This window comes from Dinoponera quadriceps, unplaced genomic scaffold (genome assembly GCF_001313825.1).
Source record: "Dinoponera quadriceps isolate SergipeBrazil2010 unplaced genomic scaffold, ASM131382v1 scaffold566, whole genome shotgun sequence".
NCBI classification, from domain to species: Eukaryota; Metazoa; Arthropoda; class Insecta; order Hymenoptera; family Formicidae; genus Dinoponera; species Dinoponera quadriceps.
Window position 1 is genome coordinate 1,316,876 of NW_014555972.1, and position 13,910 is coordinate 1,330,785.

Below are 13,910 nucleotides of genomic sequence, written 5' to 3' on the forward strand. Positions count from 1 at the left end.
CTGCGATACCAATTGGGAATCCTATTCTTATCCAAACATGGGATGAAGTCTTTCTCGCGATGCTGATTGGCACGCTGATTGGTACGTGGGTTGTATCCGCGAATACATCAACATAGAAATGCTCTTACGTAAATATATAATAGTCTTGCGAATGATAAAGTTTAGAAAAGAAAACTGAATTACTCGAGAAGGCGGCCACGTTTTGACCTGAGGGTTTAGGTTTCTTCTTTTTCATTACAAGAAGCAACAATAATAGATAACAATTATTTAGACTATTGACTTCGTCAACAACATCCCGCAATCGCGACGGACGATCGCGCACGCATCGATGTCAGCTGGACAAACGCATTTTTTTCTCCTCCCCTCCTCCTTTTTACGGCCGAGAAATTACTTCCGGTTGCAGCTCCCGATTACACACCGACGGCGTGCGCGGTTAGCCGCGGGTTAATTAGAAGTGTTACACCTCACTGCATACGCTGATTGCGTTACGACGCGTAACTCTGCCTAATAATACCAAGCGCATCATTGTTTCCCGACACTTCGGTATGCGCTTACGTGGGAAATCAACGTTCGATACGTTATCGCGATCACCCTGTAACACGAAGTAAACCATGCCATCGTTAATCCCGGCAATCTGTAAACCTTAATCTTAGCCATGCTTAAAAGATATTCCCGACGCGAGAGCGGCAACCCTTTCGGTATCAAAATACGCTCCCGTTCCCGTGATTAATTAGGAATTATTTGTCTTGGGAATCGAGGCGATTTGCCAAGAAACTTTTTCCATAACGAGCGTAATTTTATCGGATAAATCACTATAACACGAGGCGACTTTCACGCTCCTCGGAGTACCGAAAAGGAGAAAAAGCCCGACGTAAATTATCGGCTGTGCAGCAGCGTCGCGGAGATGCGCCCCGACAAGTGCGCGTGGGGGGGGGGGAGGTATATAATAAATATTTGCGAGGAACTTTTCTTATCGATCGCACGCGGCTCAGTGAGGCGGACGAGACACGCTCACGCTCATTTCGTGCACGTGTCTCGTACGAGATGCCGCTTATAAGCTCTCCTCCTCCTCCTACCCCTCGATGCAAATGGAGAAGACAGCTCACACGACACAGCGATAGCATGTAAAACGTAAAACGGATTTGAAGGGATTCGCGGGCGATGATGACCGAAGCGTACCGACGAGTTTTATTCACTCTCCCGTCGTTTGCATAATCGAATAATTCCTTTCTCCGTCCGCGGACGCTCAAGAATATGAACGACACAGGTGCGTTCGCGCGAAAAAACTTTTATTTGTGAAAACTCTCATCGACAGTTCATTAATCTGCGGCGCGACACCGGCGGAAGGATTCCGCGCGGTTCGGGATAATTAAGGGCTCGTCGTAATTTCAGTATATGCTGGACTCGTCCTCCCGCGGACAAATTGGCTTGCGAATCACCATGCGCAGAGGATTGTCGTAAAACTCCCGCGGATCATCCCGACCTGTCCTTTGATCCCGCGTTCTCGACTCCACCGTCATCTCGGACACGTCGCTAATCCCGCTTCTGAGGTTCGATTAATTATCGTTAGATTGCCTCGCGTCTACAAAAGTCATAATTCGAGAAAGAAATACATGCGATCTGGCTTCCATATAAAAATGTATCTGAATCGTGAAGTAAACTAGTGAGACTCTTCCTACACGAGAAAAAGGTTTGGCTGAATTTACCTGACAATGAAACCAAATATGTGTTTTGTTCGAAGAGGACAAAATTTCTGGTTATGAGAATCGAATTTGATTAATAGAAACCAGAAATTCTATCTTCTTCAATCGAAACGCGGTTTGGTTTTTTGTTCATTGTCAAATAACTTTAACCAAACTTTGTTTTTCATGTAGAAAATATAACTTATATGATTTTTAAAATTTATTATAAACGCTTTCCTTTCAGTTATTTAAAGTAGATTATAAAATTAGCAAATATATATATAAAGATATATAAGTGCGTGATAAAATGCATAGTCGGGGCTAGAAAATATTTCTAACGGGATCAAGTTTATTTTGATCTCCACCTTGTTTCAGCATCACGCTTAAAGCGTACTTGTTATGAAAGTTCGAAAGGAAAGAGAAGTCGAGGAATGTTCGCGCGAATTAAACGCGGAGGTTTCACGAGGAACCTCGCATCGACGCGACGCGTTGCGTGCGCGTGGTGCATCGTAGGACAAAGACTTTTACTTTCTAAAGCAATAAGTAAGACGCTATCGTGCGATACCGTGAACTTACTAACAGGCACGCGCGCGCGTGAACGTTTCACGTACGCATTCACACACATGCGGTAAAAGCCGCATTAGAGGACGCCCACGAAACACGATTGACCAAACCCGACGATATATATTCAACGCACACGTGCGCGCCCAGCCGTACAATCGAGCAATCCGGCGCGTTCGCATTTCCTACTCGATTAATACGCGAAGTCGTATTCGTGCCTTTATATCACCGCCTGCGCCTTCTCTAATTTTATTATCTCGAGATATAAAACGATCGCGCGCCGTGACTCGTATCGTTTCACGGACTGTATCGCGAGCTGGTAAAACAAGGAAATTTCCCGCTTGCAAGGTCGGAATATGTATTAGCGACTATTGCTTAAATAGGGAAAACTCTCGGTCTCGCAATTTTATATGACGTATTGCAACTCACTTTGAATACGTTTGCACGAACATGTATTAGAGAGCGCCTCTGAGAACATAGCTTTGGCAAAGCCGTTGTGAAATAGAAACGCGTGACATCGGCGGCTGCTCGTCAAAATTATCAGCACGTCATGACTCGTGGTGCTTTCGCTGGGTTCGATAGTATCGGAAGGAACCGCGAAACGACGACTAATTCCTGCTTCACTCTCGCGATCGAAATTTTTCGAAGTCTATCGGCACGCCACGGTCCGTGCCAGTGTACAGAGTGTTTCACATTTATTATGTTGTATTTGAATCATAAATTTCAGAAATCCCTCGTTAATCAAAATCGTCCAAAATATTTGCAACTGGAAATACGAGATATTTAGCAATTTAATGCATAGACAATAACATGTTTTCCTTTAATGTCTATTTCAATAGAATTTGAATTTGAACATTAATGAAATTACCAAATTATTAAACATACACAATAAGAAATTGTATGTTAAATTTAATACATTTTACATGTGCCAAGTGGTCCATACAAATTTTAGTGTTAATTTAATATAAAGTAAATGAAAAATAACATGAATATTATGTCAAGAATTAACACAAAATATTAAGATAACATAAATAGAACATATTAAATTAACACACAGATATGTTAAAAATTCGACGACAAAATTTTGACAACGACCGATTTTAACACAAGTGCAAAATATTTTTTATCATGTAGAAGATAAAGACGCGGTAATAGACGGCTTTCGATCAATATTTCGTTAAGCAAACACTGACTCTGCAATGAAGGGATCCATGAGTGAAAGTTCTTTTTTTCAGCGGAATTCAGAAACACCCTGTATACTATATAATGTAGCCGACATCGACCGCTCGAGGGTAGGCCCGAATCCATATTCCGTGCCAGGATGCACCTGTCTACCCGACAAATCGCCGAAGTTATTCCGCGGTTAAAGCGCAATTTAAGCTTTCATTAGAGAGGATCTGCGGCGGACAGGAGACGTATGGGAGGAACGAGACCACGAAGAAGTAGCCGCGAGTAAAGCTCGACGAGAGAAATTTACTCGAATTCCTATCTTCATCGCGCACAGAGAAAGTACTTCCCACTTTCATACGATTGGATCGCTCTGACTGATATTGTCACCGTGGCGTTAATAATTCTCGCCGGCTTCGACAGATCACGCTGAGTACGTAGCTACGCGCGGGAAAAGTCCGCGAAATTTCCTCTCCCCGAAGTATTTATATTACTGTTAAATAATCGGAGAAAAACAAGAATGAAGCAAACCACCGAGCGAAACTACCAGATACGATTATTCGAGAAGAAGCAGTAATGTATCGCTGTGAGTCTGCAGAAAGAATTGAGAAAGGCGGCGGACATTCCAAAAACGTCCGTCTCGACTTCACTCCTCTCTTGCTTGCTCGTGTTATCTGCGTTACCTGTGGAGAACTCTAATCAAGAGGTATTCTACTTATCTCAACGCACGATGCGATGAGATAAGCGTCGGCGACGAAAATATCGAGCTGCACAACAATGAAGGATAGAAAGCCCGTTGCGAGATAAAACAGTCGGACGGCGACGATTGGATGAAAATCGCCAGGATCGCCGTCGGCCACAACGACCGGCGACTGATTTCATATTTCACAGCAAAACTAATGCTTCAATACACGTTACCTCACGCAACTTTCTCAAACTCAGAGGTGATCGATAGATATAGGCGGCCGGCGTACACACGCGTGCACGGAGCGAGTGAGTCACGCCGAGAGACGTAACCGCCGCGCGCGCGCACGCGATATAGCGGCCTGTAATCGAATAGGATCTCCATACGATCCAGTGAGCAGGACACGGCGGAGCCGTGAAAGTCCTGCGGCCGGCGTTACCTGCGAAACTCGCTGCGGTTCGAATCCGCGGATGCGACGATATTAACACGCAGGAATTCGCGTCGGTGTCAAAACGCCGAAACAAGATAGGCTCGGTGAACATAGGCGGGATATCGCATTTCAATGATGCACTTCTCGACGCGGATGTAGGAATTCTTCGCACTCCTCGAAAAACCGCAACGTTCGCAGGAAATGACGCGGAAGCGTATATAATAGGCATGGTTAACTTCGGCATATTAAAAAGTTAATTGGCACTGATAGAAAATTATAGTTATTTTCGGCGTCAGACATAACCTTTAATCATAAATATAGAGAATCATTTTTTTAGTTTCTGGTAAATTTTACTGTAGTGATAACAACCTTATATGTATGTTGCTATTATTATAAATTATATTTGGTGCCGAAACTATAATTTTCTATCAGTGCGAAAAGCATCGAAATACAGACTGAGAGTGAAGCGAGATCGTTTTCTGAAGTCCATTTTTTTTTTTTTAGACTTCCCATTTGGAGCAAACTTGGGAAATTATAGGCTGAGTCTATTCTCGTTCCGAATGCTTCGTATGAAAAGCATCTGTTACCGGGTTGTTCCCGAAGTTTGTATCGATTTCTAAAAAGAGTGTTTCGTTTTATCGTCTTTTGTATGATTTGCGAATTCTAATTTCCCCCGAGATTCCTCAGATTTTTTGGTGAAAAATGTCTACAGAGCGGTATGAGCGTGAACTTGTTGAGTAAAAAAATATATACGCGCTGAGAAGATAATGTTTCTGAAAGTATGGTATAATCAGCGTTATATACATATGCCATTTCTTAGATTAAAACTTCCTAGATTAAACTTTTTAATATTACACTATATTTAACCTTTCACATTTAGCATGTACATATAAAAAGTTAAAATTATTATGATTAGAGCTATATAACTAGAGTTATTTTTGCGATTTTCCACCTTATACGTTATGTGTAAGGCTGAAAATCGCGTAACTCTCTAAGAAACGGTACAGCGGTACATGACGCCAACCATACTCGTCCTAAACGACGAGACACCTCTCGTCCGAAAGTGTTCATTCGTCTGTATCATTCGCGCGGGCTAATAAGGGTCAAGCTGATCAACCAGTCGAGACCATTTCCGGTGGTATCATACCGAGTGTCGTCGACGCTGGTCGAATGTAAACCAACCGCAATGGCGATACCGTTACAGATTTTTAGCGCGGTTAGCACGCGAGCGGGCTTGCGGACTCGAGTCGTACGATACGCCACAACGTTGTCTCTATGCGCGAATCCGATATCTCCGTTCTCGGTTACGAGATGTAGGTTCGATGTTGAAGCGTCGAACAGTGAGGAAAAGAAAAAAGGAAGAGAACGGATTTTACGTAAAAACAACGAAAGTCGGAAGAGAGAAAGCCCAGGCGGTGAAAAGGACGGACGTATTACAGCGTCGAAATTAAATTCGACATCTCCAGTGTATTTACAGTGCCAGAAAATTTAATTATAAAATATTTAACTGTGGAAACTAAATTTCCACACGGAAAAGTATCTCAGTTCGTGTAATCGAATAAGGACCAGGCGAATATTTGGCGACGAGAAATGATATCTTTATTACCGCGACTGGAAATATTTATCTAACATATTCTCAGTATGTATTAAAACTCGATTGAGATAACTGAAAACAATTGATTAAGTAAAAGCAGAAATCTTTCTGTATGTGCTCCGAAACGGAAAAAAATATCATTCTGTTGCTAAATCTACATTCATTCTTTTAAATAATAGATATCTTCAGTAAAGAATATTTTCTTAATAGTTTTATAATATGCTCATCACCAATTTTAAGAAAAATATATTATCATGTATTCAAAAGAAGAATTTATTCTCTTTTCCAAAAACATTATTAAACTTTACCAAAGAAAAGTTAAACTCGGTTAAATTGAATAAGCACAAACTGAGGTTTATTTTAATTTAATGTCCTTGATTGAAGTACTAACCTTAATTAGAGTCCGGAATATATTTTGAATAAATTCGATGCTTATGACTGGATTTATGATATGTACAAACTTACGAAATATTTGAAACAAATAATATTTACTTGAATGTAATATATATTTTTCAATGTGTGCAACCAAATTTTCCGCCTGGTCCCTTCTCGCGCAACGGAAAATTTAATTACACTAACAAAGTTCTTTTTTCCGTACGTAAAAAACTATCATTCTTCTCGCCTTAATTAAATCTCGGGGATTATCTCGCGAGTTTGTCTTTCAAAAAGTTGTATTTGTCACGATACCCTAATTGAGTGGGGAACGTCAAGGTGACGACGGTGGTGCCTTCCGGCAACGCGCTCATGAAATCCGCATCCAACACTTCGTCGGTGTTCATGGAAGCCGAGACCGTATCGGCCCATTCGCTCCCGGACGATGTGGAAGCCGTCGACGTCACCGTTGTGCTCCGCGGATTCTCGCCTGCAACGTGCACGCCGGAAAAAAACAAACGGAAGTAACACGCTCGATTGGCGTCGCGATTGGAATACCGATTTCCGTGCATTTCGCGCACAACACGAAGACTATCCGATCTCAGGTTTTATCGATCTAGCGTAAGGCTCGGTAATCTTTGGGAACATTGCAGTGCCCAATTAACTAACTCGTGACTTACAAAAAAATAAACTTGCACATTGAATTCGTAAGAAACACCGGAATGTTGTAACATTCGCCTTTTCTCAATACACCGTCGGCGTCATGTATGTTGCGTCGTTTCCTAGACGGAAAATCAATTTTCAACCTTATATGTAATTCATAAAGTTGAAAATCGCACAAGTAACTCCAGTTATAACGTTAGGGTTATACTAGCTTTAATTGAAATGGTTTTAGGGTTGTGTGTATATAAGTATAAGAACTGAAAATCGTGTAGTTTTCAATCTAGAGAACGACACAGCATACATGACGTCGACTGTACGTAATTAAAGAAATGCAAAAATGCACACATCTGTCGCGATAACGTTTGCTGTGGTATTCGATTTTATCCCGGGATTTACTTCAATTCCAAATTCCCGCTTCCGAAGGTACCGTTCGAGTCACGAACGTAAACGTGCGTACTCCTATATCTATTTCGCGAATAGAGCCGACAGCGCGGGGTTGGATTCCGTGAGGTCTTACTCGGCTCCGTTCTCTCTGCATCGCGATCGGAGATGCCCACGGAGAGCTCGGTGTTCGCAGCGGAGGTCGAAGGTTCATCGGGGTCGACTTCGGAGAAATAACTGGCGAGGTCCTGGTAAGATTCGCGCGTCCTTGCATCCGCGACGAGATGCTCGGCCCGATACACCGAGGTGTTGCTCTTCGCCGCACTTTGTTCGTCCGGTACGGACGCTGACGACGAAAAGACGAATCTCGCGTTTACGTTCCAACGACGCTTCAATTAAGAGGATGCCAGAGTTGATGACGAACTTGACAAGCGATAACGTAGAGGCGATCTTCAAAATGTTATGTTATACAAACACTGACACGATCACGCTACTCTTTTTGTACTTCTCGCACACAGAAAAACAGTGATTCAAGTAAATAATTACTCCAATACTCTTTAGCAAATTTTTACTTCGATTAAGTAACATTTATTTGATCCGAGTAAAATATTTTCCGAGTAAATTATTCAAGTAAAATATTTAACTGATCCAAGTGAAATTTAGTCGACTCAAGCGAAAATTTGCTAAGGAGTCATTGGATTATTTACTTGAATCCAGCACTATTTTTCTGTATACACATAAATCTTACGTAAATGTAAATGTGATATAAATGTGAATGTAATGAATGTGCACTACTCTGTTTTACCATATCTAATAGAAAATCTAACCAGTGTGTGAAAATTTTATTATAAATTTCTTCTATCTTCCTCTAGGTCTCGAAATTTAGTCGGAAATATATAAAAATTTTGTTTGAAATTTTTCCCATTGGAGCATCGATACATTCGGAATGTACAAAACGTAGGATTTCTGTATCATATAAATATTTTCTTCATCTGTATCAGGTAAATATTTACGCTAGCTGAGTTATAAGTGTCAATGCTGGATTTTTTAATCGTTTTCGTCACATAAAATTGAACAATGCTCCAGTTTATTTTCGCACATACTTTCACGGTGTAAAAGCATATATAATTCTGTACAACCGATAAAACACAAACTTTGTAGAAAAAAAAATCAATCAACACATTCTATTAGTAAAGTTTTCAAATATGGCATCCCCTTGATCGAACAAGGTACGGTATTTACCATTACTGGTATTTCCGATCCTTTCGGAAACTTGCGGGCTAACTTCGTGGCGATTCTCGCCCTCGGAATTCTTCGATCTCATAAAACGTCTCAGAGGGTTACCGAAAGTGTTGAGCAGCTTCGATCTGATCTGTGCGTGCTGCTCGTTAGACGACGTTTCCTCGTTCACGCGAAAAGCACGCATTGCGTCCCTCCCCCTTCCCGTCAGACATGTCGTAACACCGATTGAGTTGCTTAATTAACGTTTTATTAACCAGCTCGGGTAATTTCCCGGCCACTCAAGATACGCTTTCACCCTCCTGCCGGCCATTCATAAAATCGAAATTTCCGCAATTAACGCGACTGTAAAATAGCGGTAATTACGCACTGTAACGAACAGGATGCGACATAAGTTCTCGCACGGGCTAATTAGAATTTCCGATCGATCTCGGCCGACAAAACTGCAGAAACGAGTAAACAAAACTCGCGTCAACTATAAATCGCCGGGATATCTCGGAAAAACTATAACGCAGAGTACGCACAGGTTATCTTTTTGAACTCGAGTACTTCCTCACTATTATGAATTCCCCGAAGAGGTAGACTCTTTCTCGGAAAAACTTACTCCGGTTGTTATCTTTGATTACACTGTTTTAACACGCAATGCTGCAGATATCTACGGTGTATATATATATATACTTATATATATACCAACTATATATATATATATATATATATATCTGAATATATATCTGAATATTAAAGACAATAAGTGAACGCGATAACCAAGTTTGGTGCCGATACTGCGGTGATTTTGTACATACAACGTACAGAAAGAGAATGGAGAGACGGTATATAAGTATGTATCCCACAATACATATATAATACTGTATGTCCAATGAGTCTGTCTATATACGGTCTCTAAACGTCGCATTCTCACCTTTTGGTTCATCACGGAGACTATAGATCGCTTGTCGAGTTTTCCACGGTCGAAATTACCGGAGGGTGTATCGTTCGCGACCACTCGCTGTCTGGAATCAGTCGGATCTTCCGAAGCTTTCCTATCAGTTGCCATATTACTTATCTCTGACGTTATATCACCGATAAAAGGAGAGTCAAGGGTGAGGTTCACTTATCAATTTGAACGTTGTTAACCTTCGTATCGATTATTGGTCGATCGTATCGGCCTTTCGTCCTTTGTTAACTGTATCGTGGTGGTGAAATTCATGTTACTGTTAGGAGCCTTAGAAAAAAAACGGCCCTTTTCAATTTCTACTCGGAAAGAAACCGGAGAAACCCGTGGAAAATTGGAGAGATTCGGCTTTTTTTTTTCTAAATTTTTTCATTCATCCGAGGAGGGAAACCAAGAGAACCCGCGGGAAAATTAAAAAAGATTCCGAATTTTGTCCAAGTCTTTAAAACTGTAGCTAATACGACGTAAAACTCTCGTCGAGTTCCGGCTTAGATATTTCTGGATCGAACGAGTACGTAGTCACTATCCATGCATCGTAAACGCTGGGTTAAAAAGTTAAAAACTTCTTTGTTAGTTAACTCTCGGTATTGTGTAACCACCTGATATTTAACAACTTTACGCTGAACTTTTCACGCGCCAACGCTCGCAACTGTCAAACTGTCGGATGTAGTCGCGAGTAAGGCGATACAGGAATATCTGAACGCGATCCTTTCAACCTGGGAACGCCTAAATTAGACCGGGACGACGTCGATTTATATCGACGAGCGTATATTTAACGCCTCGAGTCTGTATATTCGTGGTACGTGAAATTATCAGACCGAAATTGACGCTTTCTCGAAATACGCAAGATAAACGTTCCGGGATCGGTGACCAATCGTAAATGACACTGTCGTAAACTGTCGGTAACGCGCGTTATCACCGCGATCAAACGCGCTACGGTTGTTATACCGTTTGCATCATGCTTTGTTTTCCCTCATAGAACGTCCCTGAAAGATTAACCAACTCTCTTGTCTTTCTCTCGCTTCCTTTCTCCCTCTATCTAATCCTGCCATACTTCGTGCACGATCGATGCTAAGAGGCGACTTCGCCGAGGTATCTCGTCGCTGTGAGATCTCGCGCGAAGAAGCCGGAAACGTAGAACAATCTCCGTACGGTGTCCGAAAAAAGAAACCTCAACGCCAGACACGTACGCGAGGGGACGAGTCAAGGACGCCGTTCGGACGCGCATTACAATGACTGGATGAAAGAAGCGTACCTGATAGGCGTAAGGTGTGCAGGGTACGTAGAATTCTCTGCTCATAATAGACGGGACGCCTGCGGGCGGCGATCAAGTCCAGCTGACGGGTCCTTCGGCAAGTGTCAAAACGCCGGTGGCGCCATCTCCGTCTCGGCCGTGCTGCTGGAGGTCGTCAAGCTGTCACGCGAGCAGGCAGGATCACCGAATCCTCGCGATTCCGAAGGCCATTCCTGGCCGGCGGCGGAGCTCATCCACGTAACCGCGGATGCACGTAGGTGCGCGCGCGAAGTCACGCGACGCTACGTTCAGGCCGTTCGCGGGCGTCGTCGGCGAGCGTACGACGACGAGGACGACGAGAACGACGGTGACGAGGAGACGTCAAACGTGGGGATTTATCTATCTCGACTCGCGCGACTACTCACTCAAGCACACCAGACTGTACAACACACTGTACAAATACACCTGACGCAGTCTCACCGTGTAAGTTGGCCCGATTCGAACATGGCGCACCTCGGCCGAGACTGTCCGCGCGAGGGAAGACGACGCGCTGACGCTCCGACGGAATCGCGTTGTTCGCGAGACTGGCAGACCAGGGCCAACCCGAGCTTGGCTGCTACGCCATTTTCGCCATGGGCGCACGGCGTTCTCTCGGGTACACGCGCGTGTCTACTCACGACGAACCACCACTGTTCGCGTCCACTGGCAAGTGCCGACTGTCCGTCAGTCGTAAGAACCGACCGGACCCGAGAGCTACCGAAGCGCGCGCGACTCGGCGCCACCTTCGCGCCGCTCGCCGCCACCACTCGGCCGGTAAATCAGACGCGAAATTCGCCAAATTTGTGTATGATTAGAATTTGTGAGTATGTGAGCGTATTTACGTTTAAAATATAATATTCTACGCGTGAACGATATAAACTATGCATAATACGTCATTTATACAGACAATAAGTAATTTATGAATCGTTGTGGAATGGCTCTTTTTACATTTCGCAAGTCTTATTTTTATACTTTGTTTCTGTGAAAAGCTCACAGGTAAGCTTGGAGGTTACATTTGTATATCAACACGTTATTTTGACGACAATTTGAAAATGTGTCGTACAACGGGAGATCCATAGATGATAAATCGCTTGTTAATTTTCAGACTCACCAATTCTCAGTGAACCATTCGGGAGAAAATGTTTGTATACAGGAAGTATGCGAAGTATATATAAGTGTTTATATACAGTCTACATACAGGTAGACAAGAAAGTCGTTTTGTTGACGTTAGCCGTCGCGCAGCAAGGATTCGCGCTGCAAAGGACGCACGGTGTGTCATCGACACGCACGCGAGGTGGCTGCTCGGAGGAAGGATGTTTCTTCTTTTTGTCGGATTCAATAACGATATTACGCGGCACCAGAATCTTGTCCCAAGGGATCTCAACGTCGTCGGGCGCGCAGACCTCTTTCCTCGGCGGCCTTATTTTCATCGGCTTCTCCAGGAGTAGATCGCTCCATGGGATCTCCACGGAGGAGTCGCAGATCTCTGGGTCGTCCGTGACGCGTGCGACTTTCATAGTCTCGGTGATGAGTAGATCTCGCCACGGCAGCTTCATAGTGCCCGTGGAGGCTTCCTGCTCGATCACACCGGCCTCGTCGTCGTCGATGTCGGCCTCTTCCGCCTCTTCGCTTTCCCGGTCAGCCGTCGCGCCTACGTCGGGACGAATCTTCATACCGGCCACTGGCAAAGCGATGTCCCTCCACGGCAACTCGATCTTGGAGTCGCAGAGAACCGACTCGTCCGAGAACTCCCGGCGGAGGGAATGCATGTACGGCTCGTGCCAAATCTCTTCCTCCGTGTTGTACACAAAGGCCTGCCGTTTTCGCTTACTATGTTCCTTCTTTCTGTTCTTCTGATGCGCGTAGAGCTTGACGCGGCAGGAGCACTGTTGGAATCTCCGTTGCATCATGTTCGTCGTGATTGTGAACGGTGAACCCGGTGAACGCAGGTCGGCTCGTACTCGTCGATTTTGCCGGGTTTCCGTTAATCCCTCGACCTCATGTTGCGGGAGCGAAATGAAATCGACCGACGCGAAGGTGGCTGCGAAACGGCTCCGACGTGAGCGACACATGCGTGTGCAATAATAATAAAAAAATCAATTCGAGGGGATTTCTGTAACGGGTTCTCTCGTCGCGCGTCTCGTTGCGTCATTCGACTAGCTTTGTCGAAGAGGAACTCGGTGTGTCATTATCTCGCAGCCTCGAGTGTTTGAAACATGTAGTATTAATCGCGTAACGTCTTAATAGAATTGAGGAGAGGAATGCGAGGATAATGCGAAACATTTTCTTTCGCACGGATATCTTTTTCTTCAAAACGCGTTCGTTGCAGGAAACCGGTTATCGTGTGTACAAGGGAAAATCATAGCGCAATGACTCAGAACGGATATCATATCTCGTAATGAGTGACGCATTCATGTACGATTGATGCACTTCTTATTGCAAGTAAATATCAAATATCTGCCCCTTGAAAAAAATAACTGATCGAGCATTCTCACTCGTTGCTTACGCGGTAAAACATTTCGCGCTGAATCTAACAAATTGTCCCAAACGGTCCGCGCAAAATCTTTCTGTTAATTTAATGCGAGCTGAATGTGTTGGAAAGTAAACGCCAATATGTCGGAAATTAACACGAAATTAATACACGTTAATATATTAATCGACATTGAAGTGTAAAAGTTGCTGACACTTACGCGTGTTGAATCGACTCAATGCAAAATATATTGAGATATCGCAAGCTCGATATATTAATTATTGACACGCATGTATGTCACAAATTTGAGACAAAAATGTCAACAAGAACCGACTTCAACGCAAATACAAAATGCCTTTCACCGTATACAAGTTGTTCTCTTACGGAACGTGCATTGAGACACGAGAAAGTCTTATTAAAATATGGTGATATATTTGCCAC

At 43.5% G+C, this 13,910-nt stretch overlaps 2 protein-coding genes across 4 annotated transcripts in view; both read right to left on the reverse strand.

The window, feature by feature from the left end:
- The window catches only part of LOC106746388, an 83,892-nt gene extending 72,237 nt beyond the window's left edge, over window positions 1-11,655 (reverse strand). For all 3 annotated transcript variants that reach the window (XR_001374596.1, XR_001374597.1, XM_014622959.1), the window contains exon 1: window positions 10,982-11,655. Coding sequence is in view for 1 of the 3 variants with exons in the window: in XM_014622959.1 (XP_014478445.1) it covers window positions 10,982-11,026 (45 nt within the window). In the remaining 2 variants the exon portion in view is untranslated. The remainder of the gene's footprint in view (window positions 1-10,981) is intronic.
- A 534-nt stretch (window positions 11,656-12,189) lies between these two features.
- LOC106746161 lies at window positions 12,190-12,909 on the reverse strand. The gene has a single exon (XM_014622414.1). It carries the CDS (start codon window positions 12,907-12,909, stop codon window positions 12,190-12,192), a length of 720 nt encoding a protein of 239 aa, XP_014477900.1.
- Between the last annotated feature and the right edge of the window lie 1,001 nt (window positions 12,910-13,910).

Bases quoted from the DNA above. Each gene is read 5' to 3' on its own strand.
- LOC106746161 (XM_014622414.1), bottom strand. From the start codon at position 12,909: ATGATGCAACGGAGATTCCAACAGTGCTCCTGCCGCGTCAAGCTCTAC.